This window comes from Ranitomeya variabilis, chromosome 5 (assembly GCF_051348905.1).
Source record: "Ranitomeya variabilis isolate aRanVar5 chromosome 5, aRanVar5.hap1, whole genome shotgun sequence".
In the NCBI taxonomy this organism is placed as follows: domain Eukaryota; kingdom Metazoa; phylum Chordata; class Amphibia; order Anura; family Dendrobatidae; genus Ranitomeya; species Ranitomeya variabilis.
Window position 1 is genome coordinate 206,904,325 of NC_135236.1, and position 23,593 is coordinate 206,927,917.

The 23,593-nt window shown below is 45.8% G+C and overlaps 1 protein-coding gene across 1 annotated transcript in view; it reads left to right on the plus strand.

Moving 5' to 3' along the window:
- LEO1 (LEO1 component of Paf1/RNA polymerase II complex) overlaps positions 1-19,092 on the plus strand; it is a 32,049-nt gene extending 12,957 nt beyond the window's left edge. Inside the window, exons 4-12 of the mRNA XM_077263754.1 lie at positions 2,121-2,218; positions 2,613-2,758; positions 15,648-15,732; positions 16,151-16,245; positions 16,325-16,459; positions 17,505-17,640; positions 17,966-18,149; positions 18,434-18,534; positions 18,907-19,092. Coding sequence (XP_077119869.1) covers positions 2,121-2,218; positions 2,613-2,758; positions 15,648-15,732; positions 16,151-16,245; positions 16,325-16,459; positions 17,505-17,640; positions 17,966-18,149; positions 18,434-18,534; positions 18,907-19,014 — 1,088 coding nt within the window. The 3' untranslated portion in view covers positions 19,015-19,092. The remainder of the gene's footprint in view (positions 1-2,120; positions 2,219-2,612; positions 2,759-15,647; positions 15,733-16,150; positions 16,246-16,324; positions 16,460-17,504; positions 17,641-17,965; positions 18,150-18,433; positions 18,535-18,906) is intronic.
- Positions 19,093-23,593: the final 4,501 nt, after the last annotated feature.

Sequence of the window (23,593 nt, forward strand, 5' to 3'; positions counted from 1 at the left end):
CGGAAGGGAAGGAGCACTGTTTTACTTTTTCAACGCAGAATTGGCTGGAATTGAGATCGGACGCCATGTCGCGTTTAGAGAGCCCCTGATGTGCCTGAACAGTGGAAACTCCCCAATTCTACCTGAAACCCTAATCCAAACACACCCCTAACCCTAATCCCAACCCTAACCCTAACCACACCCCTAACCCTGACACACCCCTAACCCCAACCGTAAATGTAATCCAAACCCTAACTTTAGCCCCAACCCTAGCCCCAACCCTAGCCCTAATCCTAATGGGAAAATGGAAATAAATACATTTTTTTTATTTTATTATTTTTCCCTAACTAAGGGGGTAATGAAGGGGGGTTTGATTTACTTTTATAGCGTTTTTTTATATCGGATTTTTATGATTGGCAGCTGTCACACACTAAAAGACGCTTTTTATAGCAAAAAAGTTTTTGCGTCTCCACATTTTGAGACCTATAATTTTTCCATATTTTGGTCCACAGAGTCATGTGAGGTCTTGTTTTTTGCGGGACGAGTTGACATTTTTATTAACATTTTCGGGCACATGACATTTTTTGATCGCTTTTTATTCTGATTTTTGTGAGGAAGAATGACCAAAAACCAGCTATTAATGAATTTCTTTTGGGGGAGGCGTTTATACCGTTCCACGTTTGGTAAAATTGATAAAGCAGTTTTATTCTTCGGGTCAGTACGATTACAGCGATATCTCATTTATATCATTTTTTTATGTTTTGGAGCTTTTATACGATAAAAGCTATTTTATAGAAAAAATAATTATTTTGGCATCGCTTTATTCTGAAGACTATATAACTTTTTTATTTTTTTTCTTATGATGATGTATGGTGGCTTGTTTTTTGCGGGACAAGATGACGTTTTCAGCGGTACCATGGTTATTTATATCCATCTTTTTGATCATGTGGTGTTCAACTTTTTGTTGAGCGTTATGATAATAAAGCGTTGTTTTTTGGCTCGTTTTTTTTTTCTTACGGTGTTCACTGAAGGGGTTAACTAGTGGGACAGTTTTATAGGTTGGGTCGTTACGGACGCAGCGATACTAAATATGTGTACTTTTATTGTTTGTTTTTTTTTATTTACATAAAGAAATGTATTTATGGGAATAATATATATATTTTTTTCTTTATTTAGGAATTTTTAATTTTATTTTTTTTTACACGTGGATTTTTTTTTTTTTTACTTTGTCCCAGGGGGGGGACATCACAGATCGCTGATCTGACAGTTTGCACAGCACTCTGTCAGATCAGCGATCTGACTAGCAGCGCTGCAGGCTTACCAGCGCCTGCACTGGACCCGGAAGTAATCCCTGCAGGACCCGGATGCAGCCCCGCGGCCATTTTGGATCCGGGGCCTGCAGGGATAGGAGGTAAAAGATGCTCGGAGCAACGCGATCACATCGCGTTGCTCCAGGGGTCTCAGGGAAGCACGCAGGGAGCCCCCTCCCTGCGCGATGCTTCCCTATACCGCCGTCACACTGTGATCATGTTTGATCGCAGTGTGCCGGGGGCGGTCCGTGACCACTCCTGGCACATAGTGCCGGATGTCAGCTGCGATAGTCAGCTGACACTCGGCCGCGCTCCCCCCGTGAGCGCGGCCGATCGCATATGACGTACTATCCTGTCACTGGGAATTAAGTCCCAGGTCACCTCGACGGGATAGTACGTCATATGGGATTAAGGGGTTAATTTGTGCTCTTTTAATTCTGCCTTTGCAAGTTTATGAGCTGAAAAACTGCTGAAAAGTTTAAGCAGAGGGATCCTATTGATTATTATTGGACCGGTTTTTAGAATGTATGACAACGCACCATATGCAGAATCTTTTCTTCCATTCTGAGAAAAAATTCAAATAACAGACGTCATGCGGACACCAGACAGACTCCCATAATGCTCAGTAGGGTGTCTCTGCTTCAGTTTACTGTACTTGGCAAACGGACACACAGCATATCCAATCCGACTTGGGGACAGAGCCTAATTTTTGTCTGTTAATAAAATATTGTAATCTCTATCTCCTGTTCTGTGTCTGATACCACATTTATCTAATTAATCCCATTTAAATGTTCTGAATAAAATGGCATATTTAATCATGTCTTTTAATAGATGGAAAAAAGGGCTCCTCTGATTTGTTTGGAGACGCAGATGATATTTCTTCAGACAGCGATGGTGGAGAAAAACCACCAACTCCAGGCCAACCAATGGTATGTACCCATAGATGTAGACTTGCTAGACTTCCTTATTCTAGATCTTCCCTTTATTCTCTACACACATTCTGGATTAAAGGCAGACCATAGAATATGCATATAGTGCAGACCTCGGAAAACTGCAGCCTGGACAGCCAAAGGGCTGGAAACTGGCGCGCATCGCCCATGATTCAGGTGTCTACTGTCTCGATTTCTACAGTATCTGCATCCTCTGAATGTGGTTGTTTTTCACTGTTAATTCATGTGAATATATTATCGTGTAATAACAAATCACTTGGCAATGAAAGAAAAATGTTATTGTTTGTGGATTGGACGCATTCTAACATTATATGTATATTTGTAATATGTCGCATCAGGAAGACTGACATACTCACCTTTTTTGATTCTCCAGGATGAAGATGGAATGGACCACGATCATCAAGAAGAGGAACCCGTTCCTGAGACCAGAATAGAAGTAGAGATCCCTAAAGTGAACACAGACCTTGGAAACGACTTGTATTTTGTGAAGCTTCCTAACTTTCTCAGTGTTGAGCCCAGGTAAGGCATATTCAGTTAAAATGTGAAATGTAAATCCCACTATAATTCAAAAGTTCAGTATTCAGATTGTAATTGCCAACATCAATCCCTAAGCTTAGGACATTGCCCTGTGATCCTGGGGCAGGGCTAGTGCTGTGTAAGTAACCACAGTGTGCTCCATATAGAGTAGTACTCCCACAGAACAGATGATTCCTTATCCACAGCATAGGCGATGCATGAAGAGTAGTGAATCCCCACTAATCACTAGAATTGAGTTCCTGAACGCAGGGCTTCTCTGCATACATCACTCCTACAGATATTGAATGGAGCTAAAGTCGCTTTTTTTTTTCTTTTTCCATCTCTTCTTCCAAGAGCTGTAACTTTTTATTTTCTTGGCTACATGGCCCATATGAAGTCTTGTTTTTTGCAGGACGATTTGTACTTTTTATTGACACCACTCACTCTACCATGGGATGTACTGGAAAACGGGTAAAAAAATCCAAGTGTGGTGAAATTGCAAAAGAAAACCACACAGTTCTGTGATTTGGAGTTTAGTTTTCTCCCACTCCTCATTGGGGGACACAGGACCATGGGTGTTATGCTGCTGCCACTAGGAGGACACTAAGTAATACAGATCGAATAGCTCCTCCCCTGCAGTATACACCCTCCTGCTGGCTCTCAGTGAACCAGTTCTTGCTTAGTGTCTGTAGGAGGCACTTGGGTCTGCTTTCAGACCCCACCGTTTTTATTTTAGCTTTTTACTTTTTATTCTATTTTTCCTTAACAGAGCAAATGGGGGCGACGGTTCCTTTCTAAGTTCTGATCTCCCCCGAACCCATCAACAGGCAAGTACGTGGAACGTCCCTCCTGTATCCTTTCCTGCAACGTTGGATGCCAGCCCTGAGCTCATATTACGGGCGACGGTTCCTTCGCGTTACGATCTCCCCCCTCCATAGCAGGCGACCACATGGAGTAGCCCTCCATCTACCTCTACTGGAGCCAGGTGCATAGCCAGACATAATATATATGGCGTCTGTGCAGCCCCCCTCTGCATCACCACTGATAAAGCGGATGACGCATGGCGGCAGAAGCTGTCCACCCCCTCCCTGACTATGGCGGCGGTGGATTGAGCACCGGCCCACCGCATCTACCGTGAGTACACTGCGGGGGCCGAGGCGCTAGGGGGGTCCTGGTCCCCGGGGTATGGGAGGTCCGCACCTTAAGCCTGTGTCCGTGGGTGGTCCGTAGTGCGGCAACCCCACGAAGGAGTGCAGCTAATGTTGGCGCTAATAGCGTTCCCGGCGCTGCAGACCGCAACCGCAGAAAGAAGAAGAAAAAAAAAATTTCCCTCAATACAGGCCGGAGTTTTGGCCACGCCCACCGGCAGTTAGCCCCGCCCACTTTTCCTGGCTCTTCTCGTTCCCTGTGATGAGCTCCCACTTCCTGGTCTCGGCGGCCATCTTGGGACACCCACAGCCCTGATGCTGCAGCACTGCTCCAGCGTTTCCTATCACAGCCCTCAGGACTAGCGTTTTTCTCTGCCTACACTGCAGACCTGCCCTGGGGACTCAAGGCACAGGACCTGGGTAAGCTGCAGACACATAGCTTAACCCTTCCCCTGCTAGTAAGCGCTTTCCTCTAGGCTTTACTATGTCTCAACCAAAGCCTCACAAAAAGTCTGGGAAAACCCACACTGTATTTTTCGCTGCTTGTACCTCTTGTAAGATCATTACCCCGGGGTCACAATACTGCATTGTGCACAGATTGTGAACCGGTGACTGCTCAGGAACCACCTGTTGCTGATACTGAACCCAGTGAGCCTAATCCCCCTGAGTGGGCTACCTCCCTTTCCCGGTCTATGGCATCCCTGGCAAAAGCGTTAGACTCGTTCTGAGACCCTTCCTTTAACCAGGGCACTAATACGGACGACGCTTCCGATGGTCAGAACCCCTCGTACTCCAGGGGTCGTACCTTGCCAAGGAGTTCTCACTCTTCCAGGAAAAGGACTCATGCCATATCCCCAGACCATCAACGGTTTTCAGGTTCTGAGAGCTCCATTTCTCACTCCCCTTCCATTGGGGCTAGTAGAGAACCTGTTTCAGAGGACGATTCTGATACGTCCCTAGATCAGGAATTTCATCACGATCAGGAGACTCTCGACTCTCTAATTGTGTCAGTGAATAAGGCTTTGAGACTTGAGGAGGAACCCTTATCTAAAACGGATCATGCCGTGTCCTTTAAGAGGACCAAACGAGCTCACAGAGTGTTCGCCCCTCATCCCGAGTTTAGGCAAATTGTTGAATCTCTCAGGATCCGTCCAGATAAACGATTCACAGGGCAGAAGCCCATGGAGTCCAAATATTCCTTTGCCCAGGATCTAAGAAAAGATTGGTCACAATCTCCCCCAGTAGATCCTCCGGTATCGCCCCTAGCTACGAAATCTGTTTTATCCTCCTCGGAGGTCGCCTCTATTAAAAATCCAACCGATCGTCAGATCGACAATATGGCGCGTTCAGCCTTTGAAGCCTCAGCGGCCGCACTCTTTCCATCTTTTGCCGCTATGTGGGTGGCTAAGGCTATGATCCACTGGGCTGAGGTCTTGTCTTCAGCAGTACTGGATACCAATCTTCCCCCCGAGATAGCAGACCTCGCTACTCAGATAGCCAGAGCTTTTGTAGTGACCGCGTCCCTGGATGCCGCTGACTTTTCTTCTCAAGCAGCAGCAGCAAATGCCATCACCATCCGGAGGTCCTTATGGCTCAGGGACTGGCGTGCGGATTCTACTTCCAAAAAGTCGACTTCTCTCCCATATCAGAGTGGTCGCCTTTTTGGCGAAAAGCTCGACCAGTTAATTTCTGACGCCACTGGAGGGAAGAGTAAATTTCTTCCACAACAGAGACCCTCTCGGACCTTTCGGAACCTGCAACCACAGGCTCGGTCCCGATTTTTTTTCGTTACAACTCAAACTGGTCCTCCACTTCCACATCTCCTGGTTCCGGCCGGGCACAACGTGGAGAAAGAGGTTCACAGGCCTCTTTTAAGCCTTCCCCTTCATGGAGAGGCAGGCCAAGGCAGCCGGGATCCAGAGGCGCCAGAACGGGCAGACCTTCCACACAGACTCCCTACGGTATCCGGGGGACACCCTCAAAGTAGGCGGCCGCGTGGCTCTCGGTCGTTCATGACGAGTGGGTCCGCGATCTAGTGTCCTCCGGATACAAGATAGATCTCTTATCTCGTCCTCCAAACCGTTTTTTCCTGTCTTCTCCTCCCAGGGCAAAAGCATCAGAGTTCTTCAAAGCTATAAGCTCTCTGGGAAAAGACGGAGTTATTATTCCGGTCCCTCAAAGCGAAAGGTTTCAAGGTTTTTATTCAAACCTCTTCATTGTTCCAAAGAAGGACGGTACAATACGGGCCATACTGGACCTAAAACTGCTGAACAAGTTCGTCAGGGAATGACTGTTCCGGATGGAATCGCTTCGTTCTGTTATCGCCTCCATGGAAAAAGGCGAGTTCCTGGCGTCTATAGACATCCAGGACGCATACCTCCACATTCCTATTTTACCTTCTCACCAAAGGTTTCTTCGCTTCGCAGTTCAGGAAGATCACTTCCAATTCGTTGCTCTGCCCTTCGGCTTCGCCACCGCTCCCAGGGTATTCACCAAGGGCATGGCGGCTGCCGTGGCCATACTCCACACCCGAGGAGTGGTAGCGCTCCCGTATTTAGACGATATCCTCATCAAAGGCCCCTCTTTCCGCTCCTGCAAGGAAGCCGTGGCCATCACAATAGATACCCTTTCTTGCCTGGATTGGAAGATAAACTTCAAAAAATCTTCCCCAGTGCCAGCTCAGCGAATTTCCTTTCTAGGAATGATACTCGACTCATCTCGGGGGTTGGTTCTTCTTCCCCCGGAAAAGATCTCTTACAGCGAGAAGCTCAGAAGCGCTCTCAGCCTCGCTCTCACTCATTGCGCTTCAGTATGAGAGTCCTCGGCAGGATGGTAGCAGCAATGGAGGCGGTTCCATTTGCCCAACTACACCTCCATCCTCTAAAGCATGCCCTCCTGGCTGTTTGGGACAGGAACCCGATCTCCCTAGACCGTCGGTTCCTCCTTCCCCAGCGAGTCAGACAGTCTCTCAGGTGGTGGACATTGAAATCCTCCCTGAATCAAGGGAAATCTTTCCTTCCAGTACACTGGCTGGTTGTGATGACAGACGCCAGTCTTCTAGGCTGGGGAGCGGTGTTCCTTCATTACACTGCTCAGGGCCGCTGGTCCCCCCAGGAATCACACCTTCCAATCGACATCTTGGAAATCCGGGCGATCAGGCTGGCACTTCTCCAGTTCCATCCCTTCCTAGCAAGTCGCCCAATCAGGATTCAGTCCGACAACGCCACTGCAGTGGCATACATCAACTGCCAAGGGGGAACAGGCAGCAGGGCGGCCATGACAGAGGTAGGCCACATCCTCCGATGGGCCAAGGAAAACCGCTCAATGATCTCTGCGGTTCACATCCCGGGAGTGGACAATTGGGAGGCAGACTTCCTCAGTCGGCAATGCCTCGACTCCGGGGAGTGGTCTCTCCATCCGGAGATCTTCCACCAGATCTGCTGTCGTTGGGGAACCCCGGATGTGGATCTGATTGCCTCACGGCTGAATTCCAAGGTTCCCGACTTCATGGCTTGGTCCTACGATCCGGCAGCCATCGGGGCAGACGCTCTTGTTCTCCCATGGCATAATTTTCGGCTTCCGTACATATTTCCCCCGCTTCCTCTCTTGCCGAGAGTCATCAAGAAAATCAGAGCAGAGAGGGTAGCGGTAATCTTGATTGCGCCAGATTGGCCGTGCTGGGTGTGGTACGCGGAACTAGTTCCACTAGTTGCCGACGTTCCCTGGCACCGATTCGCGCAGATCGGCTATCTCAAGGCCCCTTTAACCACCAGAACTCAGAGGCCCTGTGTTTGATGGCATGGCCGTTGAGTCCTGGGTCCTAACCCAGGCAGGTTTCTCTCCAGAAGTCATAGCTACCATGAACAGCGCTAGAAAGCCTACGTCTATGCGTATCTATCATCACACTTGGAAGACTTTCTTTTCATGGTGTAGCGACCGAGGACGTTCTCCTCTACATTTTTCCATCCCTTCCATTCGCGAGTTCTTACAAACGGGTTTGGACTTGGGCCTCGTCCTTAGTTCTCTCAAGGGGCAGATCTCAGCCCTGTCTGTTCTCTTCCAACGCAGGATTGCCAACAGATTACAGGTCAAGACGTTTATTCAGGGAGTCTCCCATCGGGCGCCCCCCTATAGGATGCCGTTGGAACCATGGGATCTTAATCTGGTCCTCGGAGTCTGGCAACAGGCTCCTTTCGAACCTCTACAGGAGGTTTCCCTGTCTTTTCTTTCATGGAAAGTTGCTTTTCTAGTTGCAGTCACCTCTATAAGATGAGTCTCCGAGCTGGCTGCTCTGTCCTCTCAAGTTCCGTTCCTGAATTTTCATCAGGATAAGGTGGTTTTGAGGACATTCCCCTCTTTTCTACTGAAAGTTGTATCCTCTTTTCATCTCAATGAGGAGATTGTCTTACCGTCACTCTGTCCGGCACCACTCCATCGCATCGAGAAGGCCCTTCACACACTGGATTTAGTGAGAGCTCTTAGGAGATACATCTCGCAGACAGCGTCTTTCCGCAGGTCAGATGCCCTATTCGTGCTCCCGGAAGGACCGAGGAAAGGGTTTCCCACTTCCAAGGCAACAATAGCCAAATGGATCCGTTCGGCTATTCAAGAGTCCTAACGAGTCAGAGATCTTCCTGTCCCAGCAGGGATTAAGGCTCACTCCACTCGGTCAGTGGGTGCGTCTTGGGCCATCTGGCACCAAGCTTCGGCAGCACAAGTTTGTAAGGCTGCGACTTGGTCCAGCCTGCATACCTTTACAAAACATTACCACATTCACTCTCAAGCCTCGGCAGATGCGACCGTCGGCAGACGAATTCTGCTGGCGGCTGTGCCGCATCTGTAACTTGTGGGTGCAAGTAGCAATTGCAGTTAATTGTTTCCCACCCAGGGACTGCTTTAGGACGTCCCATGGTCCTGTGTCCCCCAATGAGGCATAGGAGAAAAGGAGATTTTTGTGTACTCACCGTAAAATCCTTTTCTCCGAGCCAATCATTGGGGGACACAGCACCCACCCTGTTAGCCTATTGGATTTGGTTTTTGTTGAGTTAACTTGGTTTTTGACATAGTTCATGCTTGTTAAATATTAAGCTCCTACTGCTTTGTTACCGAACTGGTTCACTGAGAGCCAGCAGGAGGGTGTATACTGCAGGGGAGAAGCTATTTTTTCTGTGTTTACTTAGTGTCCTCCTAATGGCAGCAGCATAACACCCATGGTCCTGTGTCCCCCAATGATTGGCTCGGAGAAAAGGATTTTACGGTGAGTACACAAAAATCTCCTTTTATGGCATTCATTGAGTAGTGAAAATGACTTGGAATTGCAATTCTCCAGGTCAGAACTATTATGGCAATAGCAAACGTGTGATTGCGTGCGTGTATTTGGTCTATAGAGGTATCATGTTTTTTATTGATTGTATTTTTGGGGTACTTAAGGCTGCTTTCACACTAGCGTCGGCACGGGGCCGTCGCTATGCGTCGGCCTGACGTGCCGACGCGCGTTGTGAAAGTGATGCCCAATGTGGGCAGCGGAAGCAGTCTTAACGACGCTTCTGCTGCCCCATTGTAAGGTCCGGGGAGGAGGGGGCAGAGTTTCGGCCGCACATGCACAGTCGAAAATGGCGGACACGACGCGCAAAAAAAGTTACATGTAATTTTTTTTTTTGTGCCGACGGTCCACCAAAACACGACGTGGCGATATGTCGCAATGCGTCGGTAATGTAAGTCTATGGGGGAAAAAACGCATCCTGCAGACAACTTTGCAGGATGCGTTTTTTCTCCTAAACAATGCATTGCGACGTATTGCAAACGACGCTAGTGTGAAAGTAGCCTAAAGTGTTTTCATATTTGCGCACATATTTTTGAGGAAGTTGCGGCAACTGTAACTCTGGTTCTTCAATTTTTTTTCTCTTTTACATTTTTTTTACCAACCGGGGTAATTTTTATTTATTTATTGATCAGACTTTTTTTTTGTCTCTCATATTTAATAAGGGCAAAGCAAGGGTCATTAGAATATATATATATATAAATATATATATATATATATATATATATATATATATATATATATATATATATATATATATATATATATATATATATATATATATATATATATATATATATATATATATATTTATATATATATTATATAATTTGTAATTGCATATGCGGTCTTGAACCTCCCTGCGATCGTATGATTGCTGATACTGTATACCGTAATACACAATGCGGAATATAGTTTAAAAAAACCAGTTCTCTGCGATTGTGTTGCTGGGATGGGAGAGTGATGGACTCTTGGGATGGTATGTCCTCAGGCTGCACTCTGTAAATCCTGCTTTCGGAGATTGACGGTGGAATTTAATAGGTTAATGGCAGCATGCGAGGCTCAGCTACACCTGCAGCTCTTAGTGGCAGATAATGGTTAAATAAAGCAACCATCATCTGCCAGGAATGGTGCAAGATCATCTCCAGAGCCCGTACCATATACCTGCTCTTGATGAGTGCAATGCATGTATGGCGCTCTTTAAGGGGTTAAAGAGGATCTATCACCAGGTCAGTAGTGACCCATTTTTGCTCTTTTATTCCCGCTGCTCCCCTGAGTAATCAGTTATTTATTTTCTAAAACCGCCATAGAGTTCCAGAGATATAGGCCTTTTATACAGCTCTGGCAAAAATTAAGAGACCACTGCACAGTTTTATAAAAATCAGCTTCTCTACATTTCTGACAGCCATTCCATTCCAGTGTCAGTTGAATTCCAACCAGAGTACACCTCATTCTACTTAATGTGCTTCTGATTAGGTGATCATCTGAACCAAATCTTATTTAATGAAGGAAAGTATAAAAAACACCGCTGTGGTGTTCACACTCCTCTTGCAATAGGGCAAGCTGGATGGCAAAACAAGTGCTAGTAATATCCCAAAAGTAATAGGAATGAAAAACTAACTTTTAACCATGCCCAAGGAGTTGAAAAGAAAAGTCTTGAGTGAGGAAAAGAATGGCTCAATTGTGGCTTTACTAGCAGAGGGACACAGTGAGCGTCATGTTGCCTCCATCCTTAAAATTTCTAAGACTGCAGTCCATTACAACAAGGTCAAGCAGCAGACATTGGGGACAACAAAGCTACAGACCGGCAGAGGGTGAAAACGACTCTCCTCTGACCGGGATGACCGTCATCTTATTTGAATGTCACTTAGCAACCGCAGGATGACATCAAGTGACCTACAAAAGGAATGGCAAATGGCAGCTTGGGTGAAGTGCACGGCAAGAACAGTTCATAACAGGCTCCTAGAGGCAGGACTCAAGTCATGTAAAGCTAGAAAAAAGCCTTTCATCAATGAGAAGCAAAGGAGAGCCATGCTGAAGTTTGCCAAAAACCATAAGGATTGGACCATAGAGGACTGGAGTAAGGTAATCTTCTCTGATGAGTCTAATTTTCATCTTTGGCCAACAGCTGGTCGTCTAATGGTTAAACGGAGACCTGGAGAGTAGGGTTGAGCGAAACGGATCGGACAAATTCAAAAATCGCCGACTTTCGGCAAAGTCGGGTTTCATGAAACCTGACCCGATCCTAGTGTGGGATCGGCCATGAGGTCGCCGATCTGCGCGCAAAAGTCGCGTTTCATATGGCGCTTTCAGCGCCATTTTTCAGCCAGTGAAGGAGGACGCAGAGTGTGGGCAGCGTGAAGGCACAGGTCTCTGTCCCCACCATCTTAGAGAAGGGCATGGCAGTGATTGGCTTGCTTTCTGCGGCGTCACAGGGGCTATAAAGGGGCGTGCACGCCGACCGCCATCTTACTGCTGCCGATCTTAGCATAGGGAGAGGTTGCTGCAGCTTCATCAGAAGAAGGGATATAGTTAGGGAGGGAAGATTAACCCCCAAACCTCTTTTGCTGTAGCGATTTCCACTGTCCAACACCACCTTTTCTTTGCAGGGGCAGTGGAGGCTAGATTTTTGTGCATCAGCTCTGTAGCTTATAAGGCTCCCTGATGGCTGCATTGCTGTTTGCACGCTGCTGTGCAAACCAACTGCTTTTTTTAAAAGCAAAAATCCTGTTGTTCCTTTCTGCACAGTTATCTTGTTTATTTGCCCACACTTTTGTGTGCAGCAGTCCTTTTTATTGCTGCCATACTTGTCCTGAGATCATTGTAGGGAGATTGAAATTGTACTACAGTCCTTGTATTTTTTTCATATATCTTCCAGCCACTTTCTGCCGCTTACATTGTGTTGTTTTATTCACAGGGCCTGAGCTTTGGTTCAGTCTCCCCCCAAAAAAAGGGAGATTTAAATTCTCAACAAGTTTATATTCACCTTCTGCCTTGTTTTACAGTACCATATAACGGTTGTTATTTTGGTTAGATTTTCCTAAAAATGAGGAAGTCTGGTGGAAGAGCCCTGAATTGGCAGAATATGCATTACAGGAGCTCGCTTGCCCTGCTGCTAGTGTGCTATCAGAATGAGTCTTCAGTGCTGCTAGTTCAATACTGACCGAAAAAAAGGACATGTCTAGCTACCCAAAATGTTGATGATCTAACCTTCATTAAAATGAACCAATCATGGATTTCAAATTATTTTGCCCCACCTTCCCCTGCTGACACGTAGCTTGCCTGAAAAATGTTTTGCTTTTGGCCTCCTCTTACTGACTTCTCCAATTCCTCCATTTGCAGCTGCTGAATGTAAACCATAGGCCATTTTTATATCTCCCTAAATGGGCTGACTCCCCCCACAGGGCCGTGGTCACCACCTGGCGCAAGCACCCGTGCGAGTGCCGTTTGCCTGGACAGGTGGGTGTGCCCACTCTTGGGCGACGGCACTGGCACAGGGTCCCTCATAGTACAATGAAGTGTCTCTGACGGTGGTGGTGCACAACCAACGTCACACACTGTCGTAATATGAGGGGCCCTGTGCCAGTACCAACGCCCACGAGAGTGTTCCCCCCCCCCCCCCCTCCCCCCAGCTCGAACAGTGCTCTACCACTTACAAAACGTACCTCTCCCTGCTCCACCACTGTGTAGTCTGTGCTGTTAAATCCTTCAATGGCACTGCCAATACAAATTTGTTGAAATGATAGATGATAGTTAAAATATACAGGGGCCCTGGCCTCCATTTAGACCAGTTAATACTTTGCGCCTACTACCGCTGTCTGCTACTCAGCAGAGGAGCCCACCCCTGTACCTAGCTATGCCACCTGTTTATTTCTGAACAATTTTTGGGCAGACATTTAGCCCACTTTATTATTTGGGCCTACCAACTGTGTCTGCCACTCATTACAGTTTTCCTCCACTGAACAAAGCAATGCCGCCTGTTTAGTCCTGTTACCACATTTGAACTGCATTCAGCCTACTTTATTATTTGGGCCTATATCTGTGTTTCCTCCTCATCCTGCCCATTGCCCAGCCACTGCTAGATGAGTCTGCTGGTACATTGACCCAGACCACTACATTCCCCTTGCACTCTACACAGCCAGAATCTGACCCTGCTGAAAGTCAGTTCCCCTTCCCACATACTATACCACCTTACACGGGGACAAAGGGGAAGGTGCAGATGAAAGTGCAGGTTCCTTCATCAGGTGGGGGGGGGGGCATACTCGTTGGCGACGTCACTGGCACAGGGCTCCTCATAGTACGCAAAAGTGTCTCTGCCAGTGGGAGGCGCCACCCGCCGTCAAACACACCGCCGTACTATGAGGGGCCCTGTGCCAGTGCCAATGCCAACGAGTGGGCCCCCACTGCTTGCTCAGGATCACAGCACTTGCAAAGTTGAAATACTTACCTCTCCCTGCTCTACCGCCGTGACGTATTGCGCGTTTCCTGGGCCCACGAAAATCTTGAGCCAGCCCTACCCCCCCACAACTTTAGCCAAATGACCCCCAGTTTTCAATGCCTAACTATTATTATAAAGTAAATTAAGATTGATAAGCTTCAGTAATAAGAATTGATGTTTTTGGCATTAAAATGGGCACTGTAGGTGTTTTCCTGTCCTCCACTCACTGCCGACTTTGATTCCCCATTGACTTGCATTGGGTTTCGTGTTTCAGTCGGCCCCCGACTTTTCGCAATAATCGACCGATTTCACCCGACCCGACTTTTGACAGTCGGGTTTCGCGAAACCCGACTCGATCCGAAAAAAGTAAGCCGCTCAACTCTACTGGAGAGGCGTACAAGCCACAGTGTCTTGCACCCACTGAAATTTGGTGGAGGATCGGTGATGATCTGGGGATGCTTCAGCATGGCTGGAATTGGGCAGATTGTTCTTTGCGAAGGACGTATGAATCAAGCCGCATACAAGGTTATCCTGGAAAAACAGATGATTCCTTCTGCTCAGGCAATGTTCCCCAACTCTGAGCACTGTTTTTTCCAGCAGGACAGTGCGCCATGCCACACAGCTAGGTCAATCAAGGTGTGGATGAAGGACCACCACATCAAATCCCTGTCGTGGGCAGCCCAATCTCCAGACCTGAACCCCATTGAAAACCTCTGGAATGTAATCAAGAGGATGTTGGATAGTCACACGCCATCAAACAAAGAAGAACTGCTTAAATTTTTGCACCAGAAGCAGTGTGAAAGACTTTGTGGAAATAATGCCAAGACGCATGAAAGCTGTGATTATTCCACAAAATATTGAATTCTGAACTCTTCCTGAGTTAAAACATTAGTATTGTTGTTTCTAAATGATTATGAACTTGTTTGTTTTTTGCATTATTTGGAGTCTGCAAGCAATGCATTTTTTTTTGTTATTTTGACCATTTCTCATTTTCACAAAATAAATACAAAATGTGTTGCTTGGAACTTCGGAGACATGTTGTCAGTAGTTTATAGAATAAAAGAACAATTTACATTTTACTCAAAAATATACCTATAAAGAGAAAAATCAGACAAACTGAACATTTTGCAGTGGTCTCTTAATTTTTGCCAGAGCTGTATAGTGCTAATTTTTATGGTCTTTACCAAGGGGGCAGTTCTCTCTGTATTTTCTTGGGGGGGGGGGGGGGGGGGGTTCAGCTGTTCTGTATTATTACCCTGTGAGTAATTTAATTAAAAAAACAATAATAACTCTCCCAAGCTTCGAGAATGAAGTGGGGGAAAATTGGCCTTTTTTAATTAGATTATAATGTTGATAGTCCCAACAGTGGGCACCATCAATCTGTCCTGCTGTGAATCAGTGACAAATTTATTCTGTGGGGGGAACCCTAACCCAATTTATTGAAGGTGTTCTCTCATCAAAATAAAAATCCTTCTAATGAAAAAATACTTCCAGAATGTGAGCCAATCAGTTCTTCATTGCAGAGGGTCCTTAGTGGGAGAATTCCCCCCCCCCCCCCCAATAGTAATAATAATAATCTCTTTATATAGCGCCAACATATTCCGCAGCGCTTTCCAGTTTTGCCCACATTATCTAATGTCCATATGCCTGAATGAGGCAGCTGGACAGGGTTTATCTTTCTGAAATGGCCCCTGTAAGGGTTCCTGTGAAGAGTAGCTCTTTCTCGGCAGCCAGCGTACGCCGGTGATCAGCCTGCCGTCCGGGAGCTGCCTAGAGAAAGGCGTGAATGTGGTTCACACTATCCTGTAGATTGGTATACTCCGAGTATGGGAGGAAGCGGTATTAATGTGGTGGAAGTGAGGAGCGGCATTATAGGACTACGTGGAGACATTGGCGCCCTGTTTTTTACTTTGTCATATACCGTTTCCATGTGACATTAATATTAGTAGTCATATTTCTTATACTTATGTACATGTTTGTTTTTAGACCCTTTGATCCACAATACTATGAAGATGAGTTTGAAGATGAAGAAATGTTGGATGAAGAAGGTCGAACTAGGCTGAAACTAAAGGTATTTTTCTATTAATCTGGACGTTATTGATATTTAAAGTGAGAGAGCAGCAAATAAGATTGATTTTAATGGAACAAGTATATAAAGGATAGATTGTTGGTCAATCTGTTGCAGGTACTTGATGTGTAAATGTAAGACTTGGCCTGTGCTGCTTTTGAGTGATTCTAGTGATGGGTAAAGTTTATTAGGTGAGGTGAGCCTTTACCCCTGTCCCATCATTAGATAATAGGTGCCACCTCCTCCTGCCGACACATATTTGGCTGATGTTGTGTTTTAAGCTAAATAAAATCTTTGTATTTGACTACCAATCTCACTAGTCTTCCTTCACTTTATCAGTCCACTGCCCGCCGTTTGTAAGAGCAATACAGGTATATTGCAGCATGTCCGTGATGGGAATTGTTTCCTTTCTTACAAATAGGTAGAAAATACCATCAGGTGGAGAACACGCAAGGACGAGGAGGGAAGCGACGTCAGGGAGAGTAATGCACGTATTGTGAAATGGTCTGATGGCAGGTAAGCATCAGGATGCCGTGCTCCTCTGCTTGGATTTGGTGACTGGGCTTTTGTGTAATGTTTGCCTCTTTTCTCGCAGTATGTCCTTACACTTGGGTAATGAAGTATTTGATGTCTACAAAGCTCCATTGCAAGGAGACCACAACCATCTTTTTATCAGACAAGGAACAGGTTTACAAGGTCAGGCTGTATTCAAGACCAAGCTGACATTCAGGTAACAACTTTTTTTTTTTTTTGTGTGCCTTTGACAGTGTGGATCCCAGCATTAGGTTGTTATTTCCTGTGTATTTTTAAGAGTGAGTGCAATAATGGGATATTTAATAAGAGGGGGTACAAGATTTCATGAATACGATCCATGTTAAACAGAGCTTTAAAGCGAATCTCAGCAGGTTTTTGCTATGTAATCTGAGTGGTAGGGGCTAAAACAATAAATTCAACTATGTGTCAGTGATCAGGCTCTGTGCTGTTAACTTGAAGGTTTTATCGCTAGGACATTATCATTGCTGTGACTAGTGTTCATGTGCCTCCTGGTCTGACTCCGCCCCCTCCTGTGATAAGCAGCTCACTGTCAGACTATGTACATGGAGGGCCTGGGTGGGTGGGATTAGCTTTCTTGGCTCTGCTTCATGCTACATCTAAGAACTGATTATGTCTCAACTGCTGCATGCAGTGATCTGATAATCGTTGGATTCAGCTTCTCTTTTCCTACATTATGCTACTCTCAGATGTGGCAGCAAAAACCAGGTGACAGATTCCCTTTAATAGGGTAGCTCTAGTAATGCTGGGGGAGTTCATTTTTTGTCACATTTCATGTGGAGGGATGTAGATGTTTTTTTCCTTCTGGTTTCTGTATGTATCAGACGACAACAACAACAAAAAAAGTACAGAATTTTTCTGCCTAAAAAGTTTTGCTTCTATTTCTTAATGACCCCTATACATACGGCCCGCGTTGGAGCATTCTACATCCGGACTATGGAGACTGCTCATGTAAAGCCGTGCCGTGTGTGAGGCCTAATAGAGAGATGCTGGATAACTTTTCAGGGTTCTTCTATATGGAAGTCTTTACTATTTGCCCCCTAGACATGTGATCAAAATAGTACAGCAATTTGCCACCCCCTGGCATACAGCTATTCTGTTGGTAGGTACATTGGTATAGACTACAAAGTCAGATAAACCTTTGTTACCATCCAGTTACACCTATTAAAAGCAATAAAACAAAGTAATCTAATATACTTCTATTAATCTTTATTGTCCTTCAGACCTCATTCCACCGACAGCGCCACTCACAGGAAGATGACCCTGTCCCTTGCAGACAGATGTTCTAAGACTCAGAAGATCAGGATTCTGCCAATGGCCGGACGTGATCCCGAGTCTCAGAGAACGGAAATGATTAAGGTAGAATATGTGACCTATTAGAGCTTGTAAGTAGCATTATTCTGTAAAATAACATGTCACCATCAGAGATGCACAGGCTGGGCTTGCAGTATTTCTTTAGCCATCGTCTTTGTATGCAGGACTGATATTTGGGGTCCTGATACAGATTACACATTACCTTACTGTATAGCTGCCACTACATAACACACAAGCTTCATGGGAACCTAACACTACCAGAGTTGTAAGCCATGAATCCTGGATCCACTGTTGGAAATATCCTACCACAAGCATAGACAGCACCTAGAAGCTTTCTACAGAACTAAAACATGTTCTCGTTTTTACGTAGAAAGAAGAAGAGAGGTTAAGGGCTTCAATCCGCAGAGAGTCCCAGCAGCGCCGAATCAAGGAAAAGCAGCACCAACGTGGCCTGAGTGCAAATTACCTGGAGCCTGACCGCTATGATGACGATGACGAAGGAGAAGAGGCAATCAGCCTGGCTGCTATCAAGAACCGATATAAGGGAGGAAGAGGTAAAAAAAAACACCTTTCATGTCCCATCTGCACTGTGGAAGTATTAGTCACTCTATGCTTTTACAACACGCATCCACCAGGGGGCATTGTGGAGCTTCTGAATGATAGGAATCTATCTCACACCGCAGCTTTCAATGAATAAACATGATATGGTGCAGTGTCTGGTAATTTGTGCTTTCCAGTTTGATACACTTCTGTAGCACTAGATAATCACTTGCTGTTTTACTCGTGCTGCAGGGATCCTTGACTGTGGAATTATATTGAGCCTTAATATGTTTTACAGAGGAAAGGGCCCGGATCTACTCATCTGACAGTGATGAAGGCTCAGATGATGACAAAGCTCAGAGACTACTGAAAGCAAAGAAACTGAACAGTGATGAGGAGGTGAGTCCAGGATGGTGCATGTAGACAACTTCCATTACATACTTTCTGATGGCCAGTAACAAATTGTCACCAAAGTCCAGCATCATCGGTCTGTAGTCATCTTATATTTCTTAGTGCATGCTTTATTGGATTCCTCAATGTCAGCAAGGCTTACATAGCCCATAATATCCAGCATGTATCATTTCACATAAGCCTCCGCCATACATGAGCAGAAATGAGTGTCAGCAGCACAAACGCTTATCACACTAGAAACTATTGTTTGATTGCAATAGCAGCTTTCAGAGTAATTGTGAATTTATCAGTGTCCTGTACTCGGAATGGTCAGAAAGTGTCTGATATGTGTGATCATTGGAATGTCCTTCTCATGTCTAGGAGGGAGAACCATCGAAGAAGAGGAAGTCGGATGATGAAGACAAAGCCAACAAAAAGCACAAGAAATACGTCATAAGTGATGAGGAGGATGAAGACGAGGACTTGTAACATGTCTATATATTTTTCATTCTGTACATAGTTTGGATTCTGTTCATTGAATAAATTTACAAAATACTGCGGTCCTTACATGGTTGCATTAATCTGGTACAACATAAAACTGAATCTCTGTTTTAGGTCTTATACTCCTCTACGAGGAAAACTGACGAACGCAATCTCATAAAAAAATCGGATTGTGCTCTGACAAATGCGTCTAATCTATGCGTCTCTGCTCAGATCGGGATGAGGAAATCGCAGCATGCTGCGATTGTCCTCATATCTCGGACAAGACTCGCCGATGCAAGTCAGTGGGTGTGATTAAAAAAAATCACACTGCGCGCGGACCATGCAAGTACTGTCTGAGTTTTACACACCCATGTCCTTTGAAAAGCCGGCAATTCATCTGCCACATACAGTAAAATCACCGCGTGACCTCACAAAATAGAATAGATCTAAAGATGTCTGTAACATGTATAATTATGTGTAGCTTACTGTACACGTATCTTCTCGGTCTCCCATGACAGCACTATGGAGAGAGAGGGGAGCCGCCCTTCAGGGACAGGAAACCTACAGATAAAAAGGGCGGTACCTCTCCCTCACATCAGTTGGTTTCCTGTCCCTTACAGGGAACCTCTTTTCGGTGGTACCTGTAAGAAGACGCCGTATCCAATGGACCGGGACCGGACAGTCGGGTTCCGGCAGCGAGGAGGCTCCTGCCGCGGCTCATCCGGTGCCCGAAGCCGCCATCGCTGGAACCGAGGGGTTCTTCAGGGTGTGCGGGGGGAGAATCGCCGCCACTCTGAAAGAGGAAGGGGCGCTGAGACACCCGGAGCTCCTGTGCCGACAAGCGCACGCTCCGGGTGTACAAAGATGGCCGCCGCTCCGGAAATGCGGCAGGACTTCCGGGTCATTGCCGCACGCATGTGCGGTACCTTTTTCTCCCCGGGGGACGTGACGTAGGACCGGAAGAATGCTGGACGCGGGGAGGTGGCGCCAGATTCAAATAGGGAGATAGTGCACAAATGGTTGTTGCACAAATGGTGGTTGCACTATCTCCCTGGAAACATGGAGGACAGCGACTTGCAGCAGCACCAGCACCATAGGAAGCAGGCGGACCCTAAGGCCAGGAGAAGTGGGTCTAGCAGCCATTCCATACAGCGCAGCAGATCTGCTGCATTGATCAACTCTCCTCAAGAGTTTCCTCTACCAGACCCGGGCCCTCTTCAACAACCGGGAAAGAAGAGGTTGGAGAAAAAGAAAAAGAAATCCTGTCCCACCTGTGACAAAGCTTTGCCGGTAGCCTGGAACAAAAAGCTTTGTAAATCGTGTATTCAACGATTATTATGTGAAGAGACCCCCGATTTCGCATCTGACCTAAAAACGATAAATCAGATCTGAGGTTCAGAATGCGCTTATATCTTTCAAAAAAGGGAAAGATAAGAAAAAAGAGACAGTATATTCCCACTCTGACCAGTCTTCATCCGAGGACACAGATTCTAACAAATCTGATTCCTCATCTTACTCCGACGAAGATTCAGGCTGTCACTGTTTCCCACTAGAGGAGGTAGATACTCTAGTAAAAGCAGTTAGAGCTACTATGGGGGTAGAGGATCCCTGTCCCGATAGAACGGCTCAAGACCTAATGTTCGGTGGTCTAGGGCAGAAAAAGCGGAGAACATTTCCCCTAAATTCCAACGTCCAAACGCTGATTAAAAAAGAGTGGGAGAAACCTGATAGGAGAAACTCCTCAGTACCCTCGCTTAAAAGGAAGTATCCTTTCGAAGATGAGGCGTCTACTTCCTGGGACAAGGCACCTAAATTGGATGTCGCGGTAGCCAAGGCTTCGAAAAAATTTGCGCTCCCGTTAGAGGATATGGGTACCCTTAAGGACCCTTTAGATAAAAAAGCGGATACTTAAGGGGGTGTGGGAATCGGCTGGAGGTAGCTTGAGACCTGCGGTTGCGGCGACATGCACCTCCAGATCTTTAATGGTGTGGATTGACCAATTAGAAAAACAGATTAAAGATGGGTCACCCAGGAATAAGTTGCTGGATTCAATCCCTGCAATTAGAGCGGCAGCAGCATTCTTAGCGGATTCCTCAGCAGACTCTGTGCGCTTAACATCCAAAGCCGCTGCCCTTTCCAACGCAGCCAGAAGAACTTTATGGCTTAAAAGTTGGCCGGGGGATCACCAGACGAAATTAAAATTATGTTCCATTCCATGTGAGGGAAATTTCTTGTTTGGTGAGACCTTGGATGACATCCTTCAGAAAGCTGGGGATAAAAAGAAAGGTTTTCCAAACCTGGGACCAGCTCCATTCAGACAGTCCTTTCGGAGCCGGAGATTTTTTCGCCGAAGACCCCCCCAGAGAACAGAGTAAATGGGAAGAAGGAAGAAGAAAAGATAGGGGTTACCTTTTTGGCATCACCTCCCGTGACAAAAAACCCTCCAAATGACATTTTCCCTGTGGTGGGGGGAAGACTCCCTTCATTCCTTCCCGCCTGGAAGAAAATATCCAACAATACCTGGATCCTAAATCTAATTCACCACGGTCTAAAAATAGATTTTCCGTCTTTACCCCCCCCAAAATTATGTAGTAACAAAGACCAGGTCTTCAGCAGCAGAGCAAGCCGCTCTAGAAAAGGAAATTATTTCCCTATTACAAAAATCTGTAATTCAAGAGATCTCCCCTCAAGAAATAGGGTAGGGATTTTACTCCCCGCTATTTCTAGTGCCAAAACCCGACGGCTCTTTTCGAACGATAATAAATCTAAAAAACCTGAACAAATACGTAAAAAATTCTAAATGGAAACAAAGTCTACCATAAAATCCTTTTTCCGAACTGCTACATGGTCGTGAAAGACCTAACCGACGCATATTATCATGTACCCATCCACAAACAATCTCAAATTTCTCAGGATGTCGGTACCCATAGAGGGTCAAATAAGAAATTTCCAATACAGAGCCCTCCCGTTCGGGATCTCAATTGCTCCGCGAGTGTTCACAAAAATAGTTGCGGAAATGATGGCCCACATGAGGGAACAAAATATATTAATAGTCCCTTACTTGGACGATTTTCTTATTGCAAGCGACTCGGCTCAAAGTTGCAGGGAACAGCGGGACTGAGTGATAAATATTCTAATGGACTTGGGTTGGCTCATAAATATAAAAAAATCAAAGTTGGAACCCTGTCAAATTCAGGAGTTTCTGGGACTAACATTAGACTCCCAGGTCCAAGAATGCCGACTCCCAGTGTCCAAAAAAGACAATATGACTATGATAGCACAATCTCTACACAACCCCTCCATGACTCTTAAGAAGGGGGATGTCGCTACTGGGCTCTCTTCATGTCTGCCAGCAGTACCTTTCGCACAATTCCACACGAGAGAGCTTCAATGGCTTATACTGGAATGGCAGTCAATGCTAAAAGACAATTTAGAAGGTCGCATCATTCTAAATTCCTCAGTTATTCATTCCCTTCTCTGGTGGGGAAAGAGCCAAAACCTTTCAAAGGGAATTCCTTGGGTACCAAAAATATCTCGGGTAATAACAACCGATGCGAGTCCCAGGGGGTGGGGGGCTCACATGGAAAACAGGGTGGCTCAGGGAGACTGGACAGTTCAGGAACTATCAGCATCCTCGAACCAAAAAGAACTAAGGGCGGTGTATCGAGCGCTTCTATTTTTTCTAACCTATATTCGAGGGCATCATGTCCGAATTTTTTCAGACAACAAGGTGACAGTAGCGTATATAAACCACCAGGGAGGAACAAGGTCTCGATCACTGATGAGTTCCTCCACGAAAATTATCAGTCTTGCAGAGGAAAATCTATTATCCCTTTCGGCACTACATATTCAGGGGTCACACAACGAAAAGGCAGATTACTTGAGTCGGACTCAGTTAAAACAAGGCGAGTGGTCCCTAAACCAATCCATCTACAATCAGATTACGGAGATGTGGGGAACCCCAACAATAGATTTATTCGCCAATTCCAATAACAAAAAAGTAAACATGTTTTGCTCACTAAACCTGGAAGGGAACCCCCAGGCTCTGGATGCTTTTCTGATTCCATGGACCCACAAACTAACATATGCTTTTCCTCCAATTGTTCTGATCCCGGCAGTCATTCGGAAAGTCAGAGAGGACAAAACAAAAATGATCCTTGTAGCCCCATTCTGGCCAAAAAGGACATGGTTTTCCTGGCTAAGTATGCTATCGGTCTCGGACCCATGGATCCTACCGAATATACCAGACCTACTACAGCAAGGGCCGATCTTTCACCCACAGGAGTCGAACTTATATTTAACAGCCTGGATTTTGAACGGAGACTATTGAAACAAAGGGGTTTTTCGGACAACCTAGTAGCCACGTTGTTAAAAAGTAGAAAACCTATTACTACTAAAGCATATGGGAAAACGTGGAAAAAATTCTTATCCGTCTCCAAAGTAAAAGTCCAGGATGGGCCTTCTATTGATAAAATACTTGAATTCCTACAAAAAGGTCTGGAACAGGGGTTGGCGGGTAGTACTCTGAAGGTGCAAATAGCAGCTCTGGGAGCACTCTATAATCAAAATATTGCAGCCAATCCAC